The following is a 17,708-nucleotide window of genomic DNA, read 5'->3' on the forward strand; positions in this document are numbered from 1 at the left end:
GAGACACAGATGGCCATTTGCACACTGGTGTTTATGGCCACAGTGTTCATGATTTGCAATGGATGGAGGTGACCTAAGGGTACATCGACTGATAAATGGAAGGGTGAGCTGTGGCACTTACATACAATGAAAGATTGAGTGGCTGCAATAAGTAATGAAGTTGTGAGCCATGCAACTAGGTGAATGAACCTTGAGGACAGTATATTGAGTAAAATAATCCAAAAATGAAAAAACAAATATTGTAAGACCACATTAATATGGATTAACTATAATATGCAAACTCGGAGAACTGAATTTGAAAGCATACGTTATCAAGGGATAGAACATGGGCAAAGAATGGATAATCAAAAATTAAGGAATATAGAATGTTCAATAAGGCTCACCGTAAAGATTCCTAGCTTGTAAACTCTTACAGCGGTCACATCTATTCCTGAGTTTTAACTGTTATTTCTAAATTCTGAGAAGTTGAGTTCTCTGTGTATAACCGGGTCATTCCCTGGAACTGTGGGTGTGATACCTGAAATTCAGATTTAGAATTCTGCAGCTCTGGAAGTCAGTGTTACTCCATACAGCAACTGTTAAAGACGCTAAAAAGCAGACCAGACTTCAACAAGAGATATGAATGAGGCTGATCTGGTTAGGACCAAGGTAAATCAGAATACAAGATAAGCATGATATTGACTATATTTAAAACTTCAACTTCATTTGGTAAGACCAAATGAAGAGATGTTTATCTGGTACATTTTCTGTAGTACACTAATTTAACCTGTATATTCAGTTTAGTCAAACAACATAATTACATGGACCCTTAAATAGGGAATGAGCTGTTGTTACTTTGTACAAGTTAATGTAATGCCCCTACACATCCCAGAGTAATCTGTGCAGAAAATTTTAAAAAAAGTATTTGCAAAGTTTATTATAGAATTATTAAATACATGGGAAAAATATGGAACCACTGATATTCTTGCAAGCATGAGGGACTCCCAATTTAATAAACCAAGTACTCGACCATGGGACTTGCCCTTATGAAACTTATTCCTGCAAAGGAAAAGTTAAGCCTACTTATAATTATTCCTAAGAGTCACCCCCAGAGAACCTCTTTTGTTGCTCAGATGTTGCATCTCTCTCTAAATCAACTCTGCAAACAAACACACTGCCCTCCCCACTACGTGGAACATGACTCCCAGGAGTATAAACCTCTCTGGAAACATGGAACATTACTCCCAGGCATGAGCCAGGCCCTGGCATCATGAGATTGAGAAAGTCTTCTTGACCAAAAGGGGGAAAAAATGAAAGAAAATAGAAGTTTCTGTGGCTGAGAGATTTCAAATAGAGTCGCCAGGTCATTCTGGAGTTTCTTCCTATTCATTACATAGATATTCCCTCTTAGTCTCTGGTGTATTAAAATAGCTAGAAGGAAATACCTGAAACTGTTGAACTGTAATCCAGTAGCCTTGATTCTTGACAATGATTGTATAACTATATAGCTTTTATAGTGTGACCATAAAACCTTGTGACTAATACTCCCTTTATCCAGTATATGGACAGATGAGTAAGAACATACAAACATATAAATAAATAAATAATATTGGGGGCAAAGGGTTTTGGGATGTTTGGGTGTTCTTTTTTATTTTTATTTTCTTTGTAGTAACGAAAATGTTCTAAGATTGATTGTGGTAATGAATGCACAACTATATGATGGTACAGTGAACTACCAACTGTATACTTTTAATGATTATATGGTATGTGAATATATCTTCAAAAATGTATAAAAAAAATTTTAAAAACATGATTCCTGCTGCAGGTGGGAAGAGCCACATATTGATGATGGAATTTCAATTAATTCCAACTGCTATGGTATGTTTTTAAAAACAGCACAAGTGTGGTAGGAAATTTTATAAACTAGAGAGCAAAAGTACCTAGAAACAACATAAAAGCTTTTCTAAAACTGCAAAGGCACAAATTTTCTACTCTCAGTAAGCAAAATCATTCATTTCCAAGTTCATGACAGTGCCAAAAATAGCTGGCAGGGAGAATGCAAATGGCTTTGTGCCAAAATAAAAACTAGGACATTTAAAAAAAATAAAAACTAGAATATTTCTGAGTTCAATTGGAGAGCAGCAGATTGATACTGCCACTACCACCAAACCAGGAAGACATTTTAAAGGCAAGTCACGGAGTGGCCAGGCCACCTAATAACTTGCCTCTTAAAAAGACAGCATTAATTGATCATTGTTAGGTTTCTAAAAGTTTAAGTTTCAGAGAAATTAAGAAAAACACTAATTACAGCCCCTAAGCCTCATTAAAAAACAAACAGAAGATCAGATGGAGAAGAATCTGTTTTTTCCATTTGGTCACATCCTGCTTCAGAAATGATAAAAGCAGCCAGGGATCCCCAACAAAAGTTCACTCAAAACAGCAATTCTAAACCAACCATACAGAAAAGAAAGCATCAATATGGACTTAATGTGTGTGAAGATTTGTGAATAAAAATATTTAAAAAAAACAAGCATCAAATTAAAAAAAAAAAGCAGTTAAAAAGAAATAAGGATAAGTAGTCCACTGAGGGCTTTTCACTGACATCAGATAGTCTAGAAATGTTAGTCTTACCCCCTAGAAAGCAAGAAGACTGAAGTTATTTTCTCTTTCACCAAACAGTAAGGCATCTTAAAAGCAGATTTGAGTCTAAGGACTGAATGTTTTAAACTCTGAATTCAGACAATTCTTGAAATATTTTCATTACTGTATCATCTTTCCTCTTGGCCTTCATTATTTCTCTATCATTCAAACATTTAAAATGTTGAAATTCTGGTTCTACTTCATCTGTATAATAGACTAAATTAAAATTAGATCACTATTCTAGGTCCCTGAGCTCTGTCCTCCTAACAACTGGGCTGTAAAAAAGATTACCTACTGAAGCAGAAGAAAGAGAAAAACAAACACATAAACAGATAGTATTCACTTCAGTTAGGAAATGGCATTAATGGTCCTTTAAATATAGAGGGTCTCCTCTTTGAAGACACATCCCAACTTAAACAACAAATACTAAGCAGGCTCTAATTACTGTACCCAGGTGGTAGAAACAGTAATCCCTCCCTTTTGATTTTCCAACTTCAAACTTCTTGAAATTGAAAAATTTCTCCAAAGCCATAAAGCTTTATTTTACTGGGGTCCAGAGCAAGTTAAGCTTAGGATTACTTAGCAACACAAATAATTTTCTAGTCATTTTTATGAATATTCTTGTTTCTTCTTTCCCATTTCAGAGACATAAAACCTACTTGCCAGAGAAGAGATATTATATAAAGTCTAACTTCCTGCATCTGTGGCCTAAATGATCTCTAGTTCACTGTCAGACAAAATTGTGCTGTTTGTCTAAGATAAACTGAAAACATGCTTTCCTTCTCTAGATCTTGTCCTTCCATAAAAACCAAATAAAAGGATTTCAGCTTGAAATAAAGTCCAGCTAGTTTGTTCAGAATAGAAAAGCACTGAGTTTGTAAGCATGGCAAACCATTGTCCCTGAAACTCAAGCCCCAAAGATAACAACTTTTCTGGAATCAGTTACATTTGTAGTAGGCCAGGGATAAAGTGTATTATTTCTATTGCCGAGTCATTCAGCCATGCCCATGACCAATGGAGACAGCAGGGTAGCAAAAATTTTTGTTAATGGATGTTTTGGCAATGTTATCAGCAAGATAAAACAGTGTAAAACAAAAAGGAGCATAAAAGGAAGGCTAGTATTGGAGCCAAAATGCTTCAACAGCCAAAAGGATTTCAGAGAGGTTTTCCGAAAGGTAAGAAGGTGAGGACTTAATGGACTCTAATAAGGCAACAAAGCAACAACAAGCTTAAGAGGACTACTGGGGATAAAACTAGTGATAAAAAAGGAATGCCTGACCTACTATTTCATCTTTCTTAAACTCATTATGAGGTATTACTGTGACAGACTAGAACACTACTTAAATCCTACACATAGTCAAGCCCTGGATACTGAACCTCAGTAATACACAGAATGAACTAACATTTTTAAGAGGTAAACTGAGCTCCACTTAAAATTACACCTACTGTTAACCATTAAAATGCTATGAATGTACATCAGGAAGCTTTACTGAAGAGTAATTACTAGTGGACTAAAAAAATTTGAAATGCTTAACATTTTCTATAAAAACAAAACAAAACCAAAATTACTCAAACACAGCTTAAATTAAAGTAAGAGGGTAAGTTGCCAAGCAAACTAATACTGACAATTATTCAAATGAAGACAGCCAGAACTATTTATCCCTCAAACTCTTTTTCTCTAAGAGAAAAATCTATCAAAAATGATTTCATGAAATAATTCTTATTTTCTACTGCCCTCCTTTTTTCAATTTTAAAACTGCTTCTGTCACCACAAACAAATGCATTTTGTCTTTGACAGAACAGATAGTTTAAGAAACTAGAAAGGGAAGAACCGACCAAGCCCTCGTTCCTCAGCTGCTATTTCCCTCTTATCTCGCCAGTGCTCGGAATGGGATGCACAGCTGAATTCTTCCACGGAGCGTGAAGGTGTCTGCATGTAAGCACATGTGGGTGTGTGTGGTGGAAGGGGAGGAAGCTCAAAGAAAGGAGACTATTAAGAGACAAATGTAGTCAGAACCTAAACCCCCCAAATTATGAATTAATAAATGGAGATGAGATTCTCAAAACTGGCCAAGGTTGCTTACGGCAGCATGAAAACAGAAACCAAAGGCTCTAAGTTTCTTTACTCCATCTCACTCAAGTGAAAAATGACATTAAAAAAAAAAAGATAAAAATTAATGCGGTATACTCCTACATCAGCACACCTCTTTAATGACGGCGCATTCCCTTATTACACACTGCTTTAGGAGGACAGGTCTAAGAACCTTTCTACTACCTTAGAACCTAACAGAATCACTTGACTATAAGATATTTTCAATAAATGCCATCTCTTTGCTTCCATCCCATCAGCAAGGAAAAAAATCTGAAGCTGCTCCCTGGATGAGCCACATTTCTATGTCTCCCTCTCTTTCTTAAGGGAACTATTTTCCCACTGAATTCCCAGCACTTCCCTAAAACTTTGTTCTTGGAAAAAGTAATAGGTGCCAATCTCTAGTCATCTGAAAAGGAGCCTGAGGAGTACAGAATGAAACTTGGTCAATGCAGAACTGAATGAAGAACTATGAGAAACAATGGGCCTAAATGCCAAGGCCTGGCCTGGCATTTTAACACAAAAGAGAATGAGTTCCTATCCTAGCTTTCTCCTATTAATTGAATTATAGGAGGGAAAGAAAGCAAAGGAATAAAAAGGGATGGAGAGGCAAAGGAAAAAATCAGTGCTTACCTGAAAAATAAGTTTATTTCTATCAGAACATTTTAATAATTATTTTGTCATTGTCTTTCCACAAAACGCTAAGTTATAAGAGGGCAAAAATTATGCTAGCCTTACTGATTCCTAATATCAGTACTAGCACCATGCTTGAATAGTTGGTCCTTGATAAGATATTTGTTACATAAAGGAATAAAAATTTGTTATTCCCCAATAATATCAAAGAGTAGTTTAACAGTTTACAGCAACAGTGTAAGCAATAGTGTGAAGCTATGTTTTCTACCATGCAAAAAAAACCCAAATAGATTACACAGGTTGCCTTCCACATGTTATTTTTGGAAGGTATACATTGGAGCAGACCAGGGGGAGTGACCTGGGCACTAGATAAGGGCTGGACTGAGTGAGGCAGCTCTAACTCTTGGCTATACATGACCCTGCTCTTAATTTCCTCATGGCAAGTACTGAAAGACAATATAACTACATTATACCTCAAGTTTCAAAAATGCAATGTGGTATTAGAAAAGATAAAAATGTTTTACTTTCACAAACATCTAATGAGATGTCCCCATTTTCAAGGTGCTTACAATGTAACTGGTAATATCTTGTACAGATAAATGAGGATGCTGTTATTTCACAAAAGTCCATGATTACATATGTGTTTACATAGTTCTCTGGGGACTACGGTAGGAAATGAGTGCACACGGGCATGAGTTTGTAGATTCTCAGTGTTTATGTGCTTCTCTGTCAACAGGCTCTGTGAACAGATCAATCTTCCCTTTTTATCAGATTCTTTCTCCCCTTTTCTTTTTCCATATGATTCTTTCCCTTTTGATCTTCATCTTCTCTGTCCCCTTTCTCTTATAAGGCTAAAATACAGAAATGAAGCATATATTTTGCTTTTTCTTTTATTAAACTGAATTTTATATCCCCTGTTCTTGGGACACTTCATATTTTCTCATTAAAAGACTAAATTATATTGTTCTCCTAAAAAATAAAAAAAAATTTAAAAAATGAGGTATGCACTGAGAAATAAAAGCTTATTTAAAAAGCTTTCCCCCACTTCTTTCCATAATGTTCCTTGGTTATGATACAGACAAAATTACATACACCAACATTTAAGTGCTGCTCCAATAATTATTTTATATTAGAAAGGTTAGAAGTATCAATCTAGAAATACGAATCACTATAATTTGAGGTACTTGAGTAAAGACCATTCTAGGATAGCCAAGTAAGTGCAAAATGTTATGGATAATGTTAAAACCTTAGCAATCATCTAGCCCAAATCTTTCTATTATTCAAGAAAGAAAATGAAAAAGAACAAAATGCAGCTAGAGTTAAACCTAGATTTATCCCCAAGGCATTTCATGTGCCAAAATATGAGCTTGGAAAAAACATCAGCATATGTCCAAATTCATTACAAATAAAATCAATACCTTTATATATTCAAAGATTCTTCAAAATGGGAAAATTAGGTATAATGATACTAAAGAAAGAACCAGATACTAGTGTAATTCAATGAGCAACAAACTTCAGAGTCAGGCAGTTAATTTTTCTACTGCTAAATAAAATATCAGAAGTAAACTAATGTTACATACACATAAATTGGGCTAAAACATATTATCCTATTTCTATCTTGGAATTGTAAATAAATTCATTGTTATATGTAGCCCTATGTAATACAGATTGAACATAAGGACAGATCTCTAGTCTAAGACATGCTCTTCAGCATTTGCCACTTGCCTGTAGTAACGTGACTGCAGGTAGGTTGAGCACACAGCTTTGGACACATGACTAGCAGAACCAAAGTCAATGACCTTCACTCGGTAGGGTTGGCGCACTGGATCCACCAGCATTATGTTTTCAGGCTTAAGGTCAGCATGAATCAGACCAAGGCTCTTGAGCTTCATCAAGGCTGTGGCCACCTGCTGTAAGATTGGCCTGATGTACTTAAGTGGCAGTGGGCTAAACTTGTTCTGCTTTAGAAAATCATATAAGTTCTGCTCCAGCATCTCAAACACAAGGCAGGTATGATTTTTATGCTGAAAGCATTCGTAAGAACGGACAAAATTATATTCGTCGGCATTTTCACTGCTTAGGCGGGAAAGGATGCTCACTTCAATCTGTCCTTGTCTGGCATAGGAGGGGTGGTTCTTCAAGATTTTAATAGCCACAATTTCCTTGGTGCTCCGCTTCCAGCACTTAGCCACCTGCCCAAATGTTCCCCGGCCTAGGAACTCCAAGACTTCATAGCTGTTAGTCATAGAGCAAAGGATCTCATGCTGAACCAGCTGGTAATCCCCTTCTCCACTGGAACTGCTACTCTTTGTGGTCACAGTGGTGGTTGTGGCAGCAGCACCCACCACAGTCCTGTTTTGCAGCATGAGAGGGGGATGTTCTTCTATGATCTGCACACTACCGTTGCTATCAACTTCCTCACTTTTTCTTTTCAATCCACATTTTTGATATGGCTCAAGCAAAGAAACGTTGCTTCTATGAGTCAGGGTTTGGCTGCTTTGGAAGGTTGATGTAGCAGCACTGCCTGAGCTATCAGCAGCTGTTACAACAATATGTTCCACTGCAGGAGCTGGGAGGAGGAGGCCCTGGTCGTAGGCAGGGATGTTGAAATTTGCTACCTGGTGAGAGGAGCTGGCTTGCCCTTGTGTGGCTGGAAGGGTTTTACTGTGGGTGTAATATTTGTCGTTGCTGCTCTGTCCTGAAACATCCCAGCTAGAGGGCTCTATTTTCAGTTTCTTCGCACTGCAGAAGGCACTCGACGACACTGATGGGGGGGAAAACACCTGCAGCTGTGATGCCATACCTATATTGAGAGAGAGGAAGAATTAGACCATCTCAATTTTAAATAAAATCTCAATTAGTACATAAGAAAATTTTTCCAAAATGTGTTTCCTGCTAACAAAACCTTTGGTCTAATTACACATTCTTAATCAGTCTTTGAGAATCAACAATAATAAACACACTGTTAAAGATTATGAACATCTATGATGGTCTGTAAAAGAACAGTAATAACATTTAGATACCATGCTTATAAAATTCACAGATGAACCAAAGTTGAATAGAATACTTAATGTTGCTAACTAACAGGTCCAAAAAGACAATAGGGTAAAAACTATAAGGCAAATCTAGCAGATAAAATTTAATACAAATATAAATTCCTTACACTTAGGTCCAAAATCTATCAATAGAGCAAAGCACAAGAATAAGAGATGCAAGGCTTAGCAGCAACATATATGATAAACACTTTAGTTAATAAGAGAAACATAATGTAATAATGCCCCCCTCCCCTCAAAAGCTAATTAATCTTAAACTACATTCACAGAAATAGTATCCAATCTAGAGGGTATCTTCTGAGGAAACGCAAGAAGTTATCCAAGAAAAATAAAGAAGGAGGTGAGAACAACTATCTCTCCTGAAGGTCCCACAGACATCTCAAATTTAACAAGCCTAAGACAAAACCCAAAATTATTACTTTCAGAATAAAATCCAAATATTTGCTATAACTTATGAGTCACTTCATATTTACCTTCTCCCTTTCTCAACCATCTGACCCCATTCCCTCTTCTCTTGCTCCATACTTTCCCTGTTTTCCGTAACTATTCCCAAGGATTAGTCAACTACAACAGATTCTCAAATCTGTATCTCTAAGCCAGACTTCTCTCTTGAACTCCAAACCTTTATATTCAAATGCCTACTCAATAATGCCTCTTGGATATCTTAAAAGCACCTCAAATTCAACATGAACAAATCAAAACTTATGATCCTCCATCCTAACCCACCCCTTAACCCACCCCTAATTTTCTATCTCAATTATGAGATGCCAACATACACCAAATATCTCAAGCCAAAAATCCGGGAGGCAATGGACCTCAGTTTCCGCATCTATAAAATGGTGATAAGAATACCTACCTCAAGGTGGTATTCTGAGCACTGGATAATTTAATACATTGTAAAGTGCTCAGTGACTGGCACATACTTAATATTATTATCCTTATTTATCCATAGCTAATCTAAACAAATCTTACCCATTCTACCTCTTAAGTATATTTCAAATTAGTCATTATTCTTTACCCATATTTGCACCATTCTAGTTCAAACTGCCAGTAGCCTCCAGACTAATGTCCCTGAATCTACTAAGGGGATCTTTAAACAATACATATTGGATGACTGATCTCTCTTAACAACCTCCCTTCTTCTCTCCCTTGGTTTTTCCAATGCTTTGAGGATAAAGTCCATAATTCTCAACCTGCCTTAAAAAGCTCTCCAAAAGGTCACTGTGTTCCAACATCTCCTCATCTTGGTTCATCCACTCTAGCCATACTGCTCTTTTTTCAGTTCTTGGAAGGTTATTACAAATTCTTTCACCTCTGTCCTCTAATATATTGATGACTGCTAGGAAAACTGCTCTGACACACACACACCACAATCACCTCCACCACTACATGTATTTCTACACACCCTGTCCTTCCCTTATAACACTGGAATAACTCATTAAATGCTACACAATTTCCATGAACACAGATACCATGTTTGTCTTGTTCTTTGCATGTTATCACCTGAGTCTGCCATAGATTTTGCAATACGGATGCTCAATATTTGTTAGATGAATGATTTGACCCCTACCAACCAATCTCATATCTACAACTACCCATCACTCATATTAAACTATAACACTTTCAAATGCTTGTAACTGGCTTTTTTTTTTTTCACATCCATCCCCTATTTTATCTGTACAATGTTTTAGATATGGGTAAGTCTCTACTCCAATCCATAGTATAATTTTACTAGTCATAAGAGAGTAAATATAACTAGAAAGGGAGGAAGTGTGACAAAGGATGTTACAGAACATATAAACCAACTGTGGGCAGGCCACGGTGGCTCAGCACGCAGAGTTCTCTCCCGTCATGCTGGAGACCCAGGTTCGATTCCCAGTGCCTGCCCATGTGAAAAAAAGAAAACAAAAAACAAAAAACCAACTGTGTACATTTCTTTGCCTCCGAATGCAACTAAAAACCATCTACTCTGTAGTAGATGGCTGGAATGAAGAACAAATCCTTGGCTTTCACTTTCTAAAATGGACTTTCAGATTTCTAAAATAGTCTGGATTTATTTTAAGCAAGAATTTCCATAATTTATAGAGATCTTGAGAGAAAAAGTATAAATTAAAGGCTAAAGTCAGTGCAATTTAAAATCATTACTAATTTAAAAATCATCTTTCATATTAATGACATAATAATAAATAAAAGAAAAATCTGAAACAAGCAGCTCCTTTGCAATATTAATCTATTAAGAAATATGCAAAAGTATTTCTTGTCATAAAATTGAGACAAACTGTTGAACAATGAAAGGTAGCAAAATTTTAAGATGTTTTCCACTGTATCTGTTTAACTAAGAATTTTAATAATCCGTCAAATGAAAAATGAACAAAAACTTCATGTACTTTTTATATAATAACTATAAAATAATTTGAATACAAAATTTGCAGTGTGCAACTATGTTAAGATGGGGACATAAAATAATGATTTTAAAAAGAATTTCTGAAATGTAATACCAAATTTTTAAAAAGCATGTTCATAATTAGATACTTTAAAAATAATGCATTTCTCAGTCCCAGGTTTCGAAAAAAAAAAAACTGCGTTTACTAGAATAATGTTACTGACAACTTTTCACCCAATAAACAAAATAATAGATACTGTTTCAACTCTTCACATTGGGCACTGCAAAAAGCACAAGTTCTAGGAAACCTTTCTGAAGGTTTAAGTATATAAATGAATGTAATTCTTATTGGTAACACAAATTAAAGTTCATCAAAAGGGAAAGAACCACCCAGAATTTCACTAGTTTTCCCCATTGCAAGAGTATGCTAGATTTAATCAGTACCAGACCACCAGAACTCTGATAAAGTGGCTAATACTCATCCTGACCAAAACTAGCACAAGCTGCGAAGGAAATAGAGAATCAAAATTGCTTAGAAAAATCAACAGACTCTTCCTTATATACCACACTAAAATTCAACTAAAAACAATTTCTAGATGCAGGAAAAATGCTATGTTCCACAAAAATTATTACAAGGCCTCCGCAAATGGGGAGGCAACTCTCTTAGCAGGCCAAATAGGGAGACCTCCCAAAACAAAAATATGGAACTGAATTAACATCTGTGGAAAGTTTACTATGCATCAGGCTCTGTTAAACAAATTACAAATATTTTCAATCCACACAGGAAAGTTCCTAATAAATTAAAGCTATTTCTGATTTCCTGAAATGATGCAGCTCTTGACTTCAACAGCAATAAAGTCTTTTCACTTCAAACTTAATTTTCCAAAGACTTAACCACCTAAATACAATGACAGATTTGCCAAGTGTATTATTAATCACAAACTAGAATAGGCAAAAGGTTATTGGCACTTGTGCTTACCACTAAAAAGATAGATTTGAGTCTTAATAGAACCCAAAGATTTCAAAGATAATCCAATTAACATAATTCCACTACCTGGCAAGGCTGCATCTATTTAACATTTATTGGATGCCCCACACTTTGGCTCTACAGGTAGATATCCTTACTACAAAGAATTCAAATATTCTGAATGGAATGGAACAATTGTTCCTGGATGGAACATTTGGGTGTCACAACCAAGAAATCTTTTTTTTCAGCATTTGCCTTTAGTCCTCAGTAACTTTCATCTTTCCCATACACAACAATAAATTCCTACTGCTTTCAGTCAGCATCAGTCAGCCTCTGTGATATGATTTAACAACTGATGATCTAAATAACCTAAAATAAGTACCATATACTGATTTCTTCTCCATCACCTGTCCTCAGCTGACTTGTACACAGACATACATATTTTCTAGCCCACACTCTGATACATATACATATGCATCAGATATAGATGGGCAGATAGATATTTTATATATCTTAAAGCTCACTTCATTAGTGTGGCAGAGACTATGTGTTTGGAACAAAATCTACTATCTCCTTTCTCCCAGGCACATAGCTAGTCTATGTTTACCAGTTTCCTCAGCAACGGAAAGTTTCCACCATTAGGAACCCACGAGGATCCAGCTTTCACCATGAGACAATATACAAGGGATGGCAGAGCCACAAGATGGAAGGAAACTGGGTCTCTGAATAACCATATAGAGCAGAGACATCTGCCATCATGAAATGTTCATTTCATCCTGGAATATTTACTTCAGGCTATCACATAAAAAAGCTATTTTCCTTCAGCTCGATTATTACTGAGTCAGCCTTAGGCTAACAAACACTCTCAGGAAAGCCTTCCCCTGACCATTCCATACCTGGTTAGACTCCTGGCAAAGGCTCCCATTGTATCTTCCTACTATTTCTTAGCAATTACCACTCTGTACTTACTTATTTTACTTATTCATTTAACAAATATATACTGAATAGCTACTATGTGCCTGCAAGGTACTGTTTTAGACACAAGGGATCCAGTGGTGTCCAAGGTAGACAAGTTCCCTCATATTACAGGGCTTATATTCAAGTGGGGACACACACACACATATACACACACAGAAAAATTAGTATAAAGACAGGAAGATTCTTGGTCTATTTGAAGAGATCAGGGAGGATGTAGTGGAGCAAAGGAGAAAGTAGTAGAAGTAGGGTCCAAAACGTGGGGGGAGGCCAGATCATGCACTGACTTCTTAACCACTATGAATTTTATTCTAAGTACTACTATTTGTAATTATTCATTTGAAAGCTGACGTATCTCCTACACTGCAGGTTTCATGAGAGTAGAGTTCTGTGCAAACTTGAATAGTAGAGTGGGTGTGTATGTGTGTTTATATATGTATGTATGTATGTATGTATGCACATATAAATTGTCTTACCAACATCTATCAAAGTGGCTGATCTACAGGTAGTATGTGCCAAATGTTTGTTAAAATGAATGACTATGAAAAGATAACATTACCTATCCACCAATAAATATTAGGGGATTTCAGAAGTTGTTTTGTCTAAATTAGAGAAATATTCACATGATGAGATAGAAATTATACTTTTGTTGACCAGAGGTCCCGGGAAGAAGGGAGAATAGGATAGGTCAAGTTCACCCCTATTCCAAGAACAGCTAGAGAAGGGACAGGAGGGTGACTGAGATGGCCACTACAGGGACCTGGGAGGTTCTTCTGTAGCACATACGGAGGCCCTGATTGCAAAAGCTGAGCAACTGAGAAGCAGAGAAACAGAGACCGCCCGGCTGGTACAAACAGCCTAACATGGAAGCGCAGAGCCCTCAGGAATGCATGAATGGGGAGACAGGGACTAGGAAGTAAGCCAAGCAGCGTTCCCTGAATGAGCTACACTTACTGGAGCAGCCCTGCGAACGAGCTACACTCACTGGAGCAGTCATGATCCACGACTCACCCCACATCCCATGCACCTGAACCCTGTCACCCGACACCCCCAACTCATGCTCCAAGGGCCCCCGCTATTCCAACCTCTCACATGCATACCCACCCCATACCCACACTCCAACTGTGCGCATGCCTGCCCCAGCTCAACCCACCTCTCCTGCAAAAGTGTGATCTCGTCCCGCCCCTCTTGAGCCCTACCTGCCCCCTGCAGGCAGTCACCAACACATAAAGGCTATGGGCGTTTACCTCCATACCCAGGCTACTTCTGCCCCCAGCCCATACAGTTGTACAACTCTGGTCATCCCCATGCCAACGCTGCACACATGTATATCAGTTTATAGCCCTCTCAGATCTTGCATGTGCATCACCCCCAGTCACACCCCACAGTTCTGGGCAACCGCTGGCCTGTGCAGCTGAGCCACATCTGCCCCTGGCCCATGCAAACACAATGCTGACCCGCTGCCCTAAGCTCTGTGCACACGCACAAAGGACCCCACACCCTAAACCAGAACACAGCAGGGTCCCCGTCCCACAGACCCATACACCTGCACAACACATCCTGTCCACCACTAGGAGTCCATGTTCACAGGCAACAGTGTAGCATCCCCAATCTGCGCCTATACCTCCGCTGCAAGATATCACAGCCCTGTCATGCCTCACCCTGTGCCCCACATCCATCCCTAAAATACAAAGCTTTAGACTACTGAAGGAAATCAACCTCCAAAGTAAACCAATCAAGATATTTACATGCTATGAAGACAGCAGAAGATCACTAAGCATATCATGAGGCAGACAGATAAAGCCCAGCCTAATGACCAAATTAAAATATCAGATGAGATGCAGACATTGGAACAACTAATCAAAGATGTTCATATAACTCTGCTAAATAAAATAAATGGGATGCCTAATGACATAAAGGAGATCAAGACACGAGAAGAGCATAAAGAGGAATATGAAAGAAAAAATAGAAAAATAGCAGATATCACAGGATTAAAAACTCTGTAGACCAAATAAAAACCATACTAGAGACACCCAACAGCAAATGTGAAGAGAGAATAAGCGAACTAGAGGACAGGACAATTGATGTGAACACTCAAAACAGTAAATGGCAAAAAAAGATGGAAAAATCTGAACTGGGAAATGATGGACAAAACAAAGCACAGAAATATAAGAATCATTGGTGTCCCAGAAGGAGAAGAGTAAAGAGTTAGGAAGATTAGTTGAAGATACAATGGGGGAATACTTCCCCACCCTTATAAAGGACATAAATATGTAAGCCAAAGAAGCTCAACAAACTCCAAATAGAATAAATCCAAACAGGCCTTCCCCAAGACATATACTAATCAGTCTGTCAGATGTTGAAGAGAAGCAGAAAATCCTGAAAGCAGCAAGAGAAAAACAATCTACCACGTATAAGGGTAAGCACATAAGACTGAATTCAGACTACTCAACTGGCACTATGGAGGTGAGAAGGCAGTGGTATGATATATTTAAGATCCTGAAAGACTAAGACTCCCACCCAAGTATCCTGTATACTCAGCCAAACTGTCCTTCAAAATTTAGGCAGAGATTAAGATTTTCACAAACAAATCCTGAAAGAATCTGTCAACAAGAGACAGCCCTACAAAAAATACTGAAGGGAGTTCTGCGAGTTGACAAAAAAAAGGAGAGCGAGGTCAAGAAATACCTTTTCAATAATAACTTCGAATGTTAACGGACTAAACTTACCAATTAAAAGATACAAATTTGCAGAATGGATTAAGAAATATAATCTAGCTATATGCTACTTACAAGAGACTCATCTTAGACATTAGGATACAAACAGATTGAATGTGAAATGATGGAAAGTGATGTTCCACAAAAATCATAACCAAAAGAAAGCAGGAGTAGCTATACCAATATCAGACAAAATAGACTTAAAATGTAAAGATATCCTAAGAGACAAAAAAGGACACTATCTATTAATAAAAGGGATTAATTCACCAAAAAGAAATAACAATCATAAATGTTCATGCTTCCAAGGAATTCCAAAGCACGAGACAGACGCTGGCAAAACTGAAGGGAGCAATAGATATCTCAACAATTATAGTAGGAGATTTCAATACACCACTCTCCTCTATAGACAGAACAACCACACAAGAGATCAACAAGGAAACAGAGAAGTTACACAACTCGATAAATGAATTAGACCTAACAGACATATATAGGTCACTGCACCCCAAAACAGCAGAATATACATTCTTCCCTAGCACTTCATGGAATCCAGAATAGATCATATGCGGGAGAACAAAACAGGTCTTTATAAATTTAAAAACATCGAAATTATTCAAAGTACTTTCTCTGATCACAAAAGATGAAGGTAGATATCAATAACCACCAAAGAACAAGAACTTTCACAAATATATGGAGATTAAATAACACACTCTTAAGCAACCAGTGGGTCAAAGAAGAAATTGCTAGAGAAATCAGTAGCTTTCTGGGGAAGAATGAAAACGAGAATACAATATATCAGAAATTTTTGGATGCAGCAAAGGTTGTGCGGAGAGGGAAATTTATTGCCCTAAATGCCTATATTAAAAAATAAGACCCCAAAATTTACAACCTCAGAATAAATCATGAGAAAATCTCAGACAAATCTAATTGAGAGGCATTTTACAAAATCCTGACCACTACTGTTAAAAAGCCATGAAAACACATACAAAGAGAAACTATCACAGAATGGAGGAGACTAAGCAGACGTGGTGACTAAATGCAGTACAGTATAGTGAATGAATCCTGACACAGAAGAATAGACATTAGTGGAGAAACTGGGGAAATGTGAATAAAAGCTGTAGTTAATAGTATTATATCCATGTCAATTTTTTAGTTTTGATAAATATATCAAGGTTAAGTAAGATGTTAACATTAGAGGAAGATGGGTGAAGAGTATACAGGAATACTGTGTTATCTTCGTATCTCTTGTAAATCTAAAATTATTCCAAAATAAAAAGGTAAAAATAAAATTAAAAAAGTAAGAAAGAGTAAAAATTGAGGACTTAACTGGAAGAACTTGAGAAAGAACAGCAAACTAACCCCAAAGCAAATAGAAGAAGAGAAATAAAGACTAAAGCAGGGTTAAATGAATTGGAGGACAAAAGAACAAAAGAATCAATAAAATCAAAAGTTGGTTCTATGAGAAAATCAATAAAATTGATGGGCCACTAGCAAGACTGACAAAGAAAAAAAGAGAGAAGACCCAAATAAACAAAATCAGTAATGACAAGGAGTACATTACCACAGACCCTGAAGAAATAAAAGAAATCATAAGACAGTACTGTGAACTATCTGCCAACAAATTAGACAACTTAGATGAAATGGACAAATTCCAGGAAACATACAAACACTACACTGCCTCAAGAAGATCTCAACAAACCAATCACAAATAAAGAGATTCAATTATTCATCAAAAATCTTCCTACATTTGAACAAATGAAACACAGGGAGCCCAGAACAAGAATGAGGGCCTTTAATACTGTATAGCTTACTGTAATGCCTGGATACATCCTAGGATATATTAAGCAGATAATCAAAAAGTATTGGCAAAGTCCCTCAAGGGATGGGAGAAAATATACAGAATTATTAAACTTTACCATCAGGGAATCCCCTGATACTGTGTCAAACATTAGGGACACCCAAATCAATAGGCCAAGCCCTTTATCTTGAGGCTTACTCTTGTAAAATTTATGTACATAGTGGAAAAGCTTAGCCTACCTATAGGTATGTCTAAGACTTACTTCTGGATAACCTCTTTCGTTGCTCAGATATGGTCTCACTCTCTCTAAGCCCAACTCTGCAAGTGAAATCATTGCCCTCCCCCTTACATGGGTCATGACATCCAGGTACGAGAGTCACCCTGGTCGCATGGGAGATGGCTCCCAGGGATGAGTCAGGCCCTGGCACCATGGGATCAACAATTCCATCCTGACCAAAAGGGGGAAAACAAGTATAA

The 17,708-nt window shown here is 37.2% G+C and overlaps 1 protein-coding gene across 3 annotated transcripts in view; it reads right to left on the bottom strand.

Annotated features, from left to right (window-relative positions):
* The window catches only part of HIPK1 (homeodomain interacting protein kinase 1), a 67,612-nt gene that overhangs the window by 36,147 nt on the left and 13,757 nt on the right, over positions 1-17,708 (bottom strand). For all 3 annotated transcript variants that reach the window (XM_077119820.1, XM_077119819.1, XM_077119821.1), the window contains exon 2: positions 7,067-8,144. In XM_077119820.1, coding sequence (XP_076975935.1) covers positions 7,067-8,142 — 1,076 coding nt within the window. In that variant the 5' untranslated portion in view covers positions 8,143-8,144. The remainder of the gene's footprint in view (positions 1-7,066; positions 8,145-17,708) is intronic.

Source organism: Tamandua tetradactyla, chromosome 11 (assembly GCF_023851605.1).
Source record: "Tamandua tetradactyla isolate mTamTet1 chromosome 11, mTamTet1.pri, whole genome shotgun sequence".
Classification (NCBI taxonomy): Eukaryota; Metazoa; Chordata; class Mammalia; order Pilosa; family Myrmecophagidae; genus Tamandua; species Tamandua tetradactyla.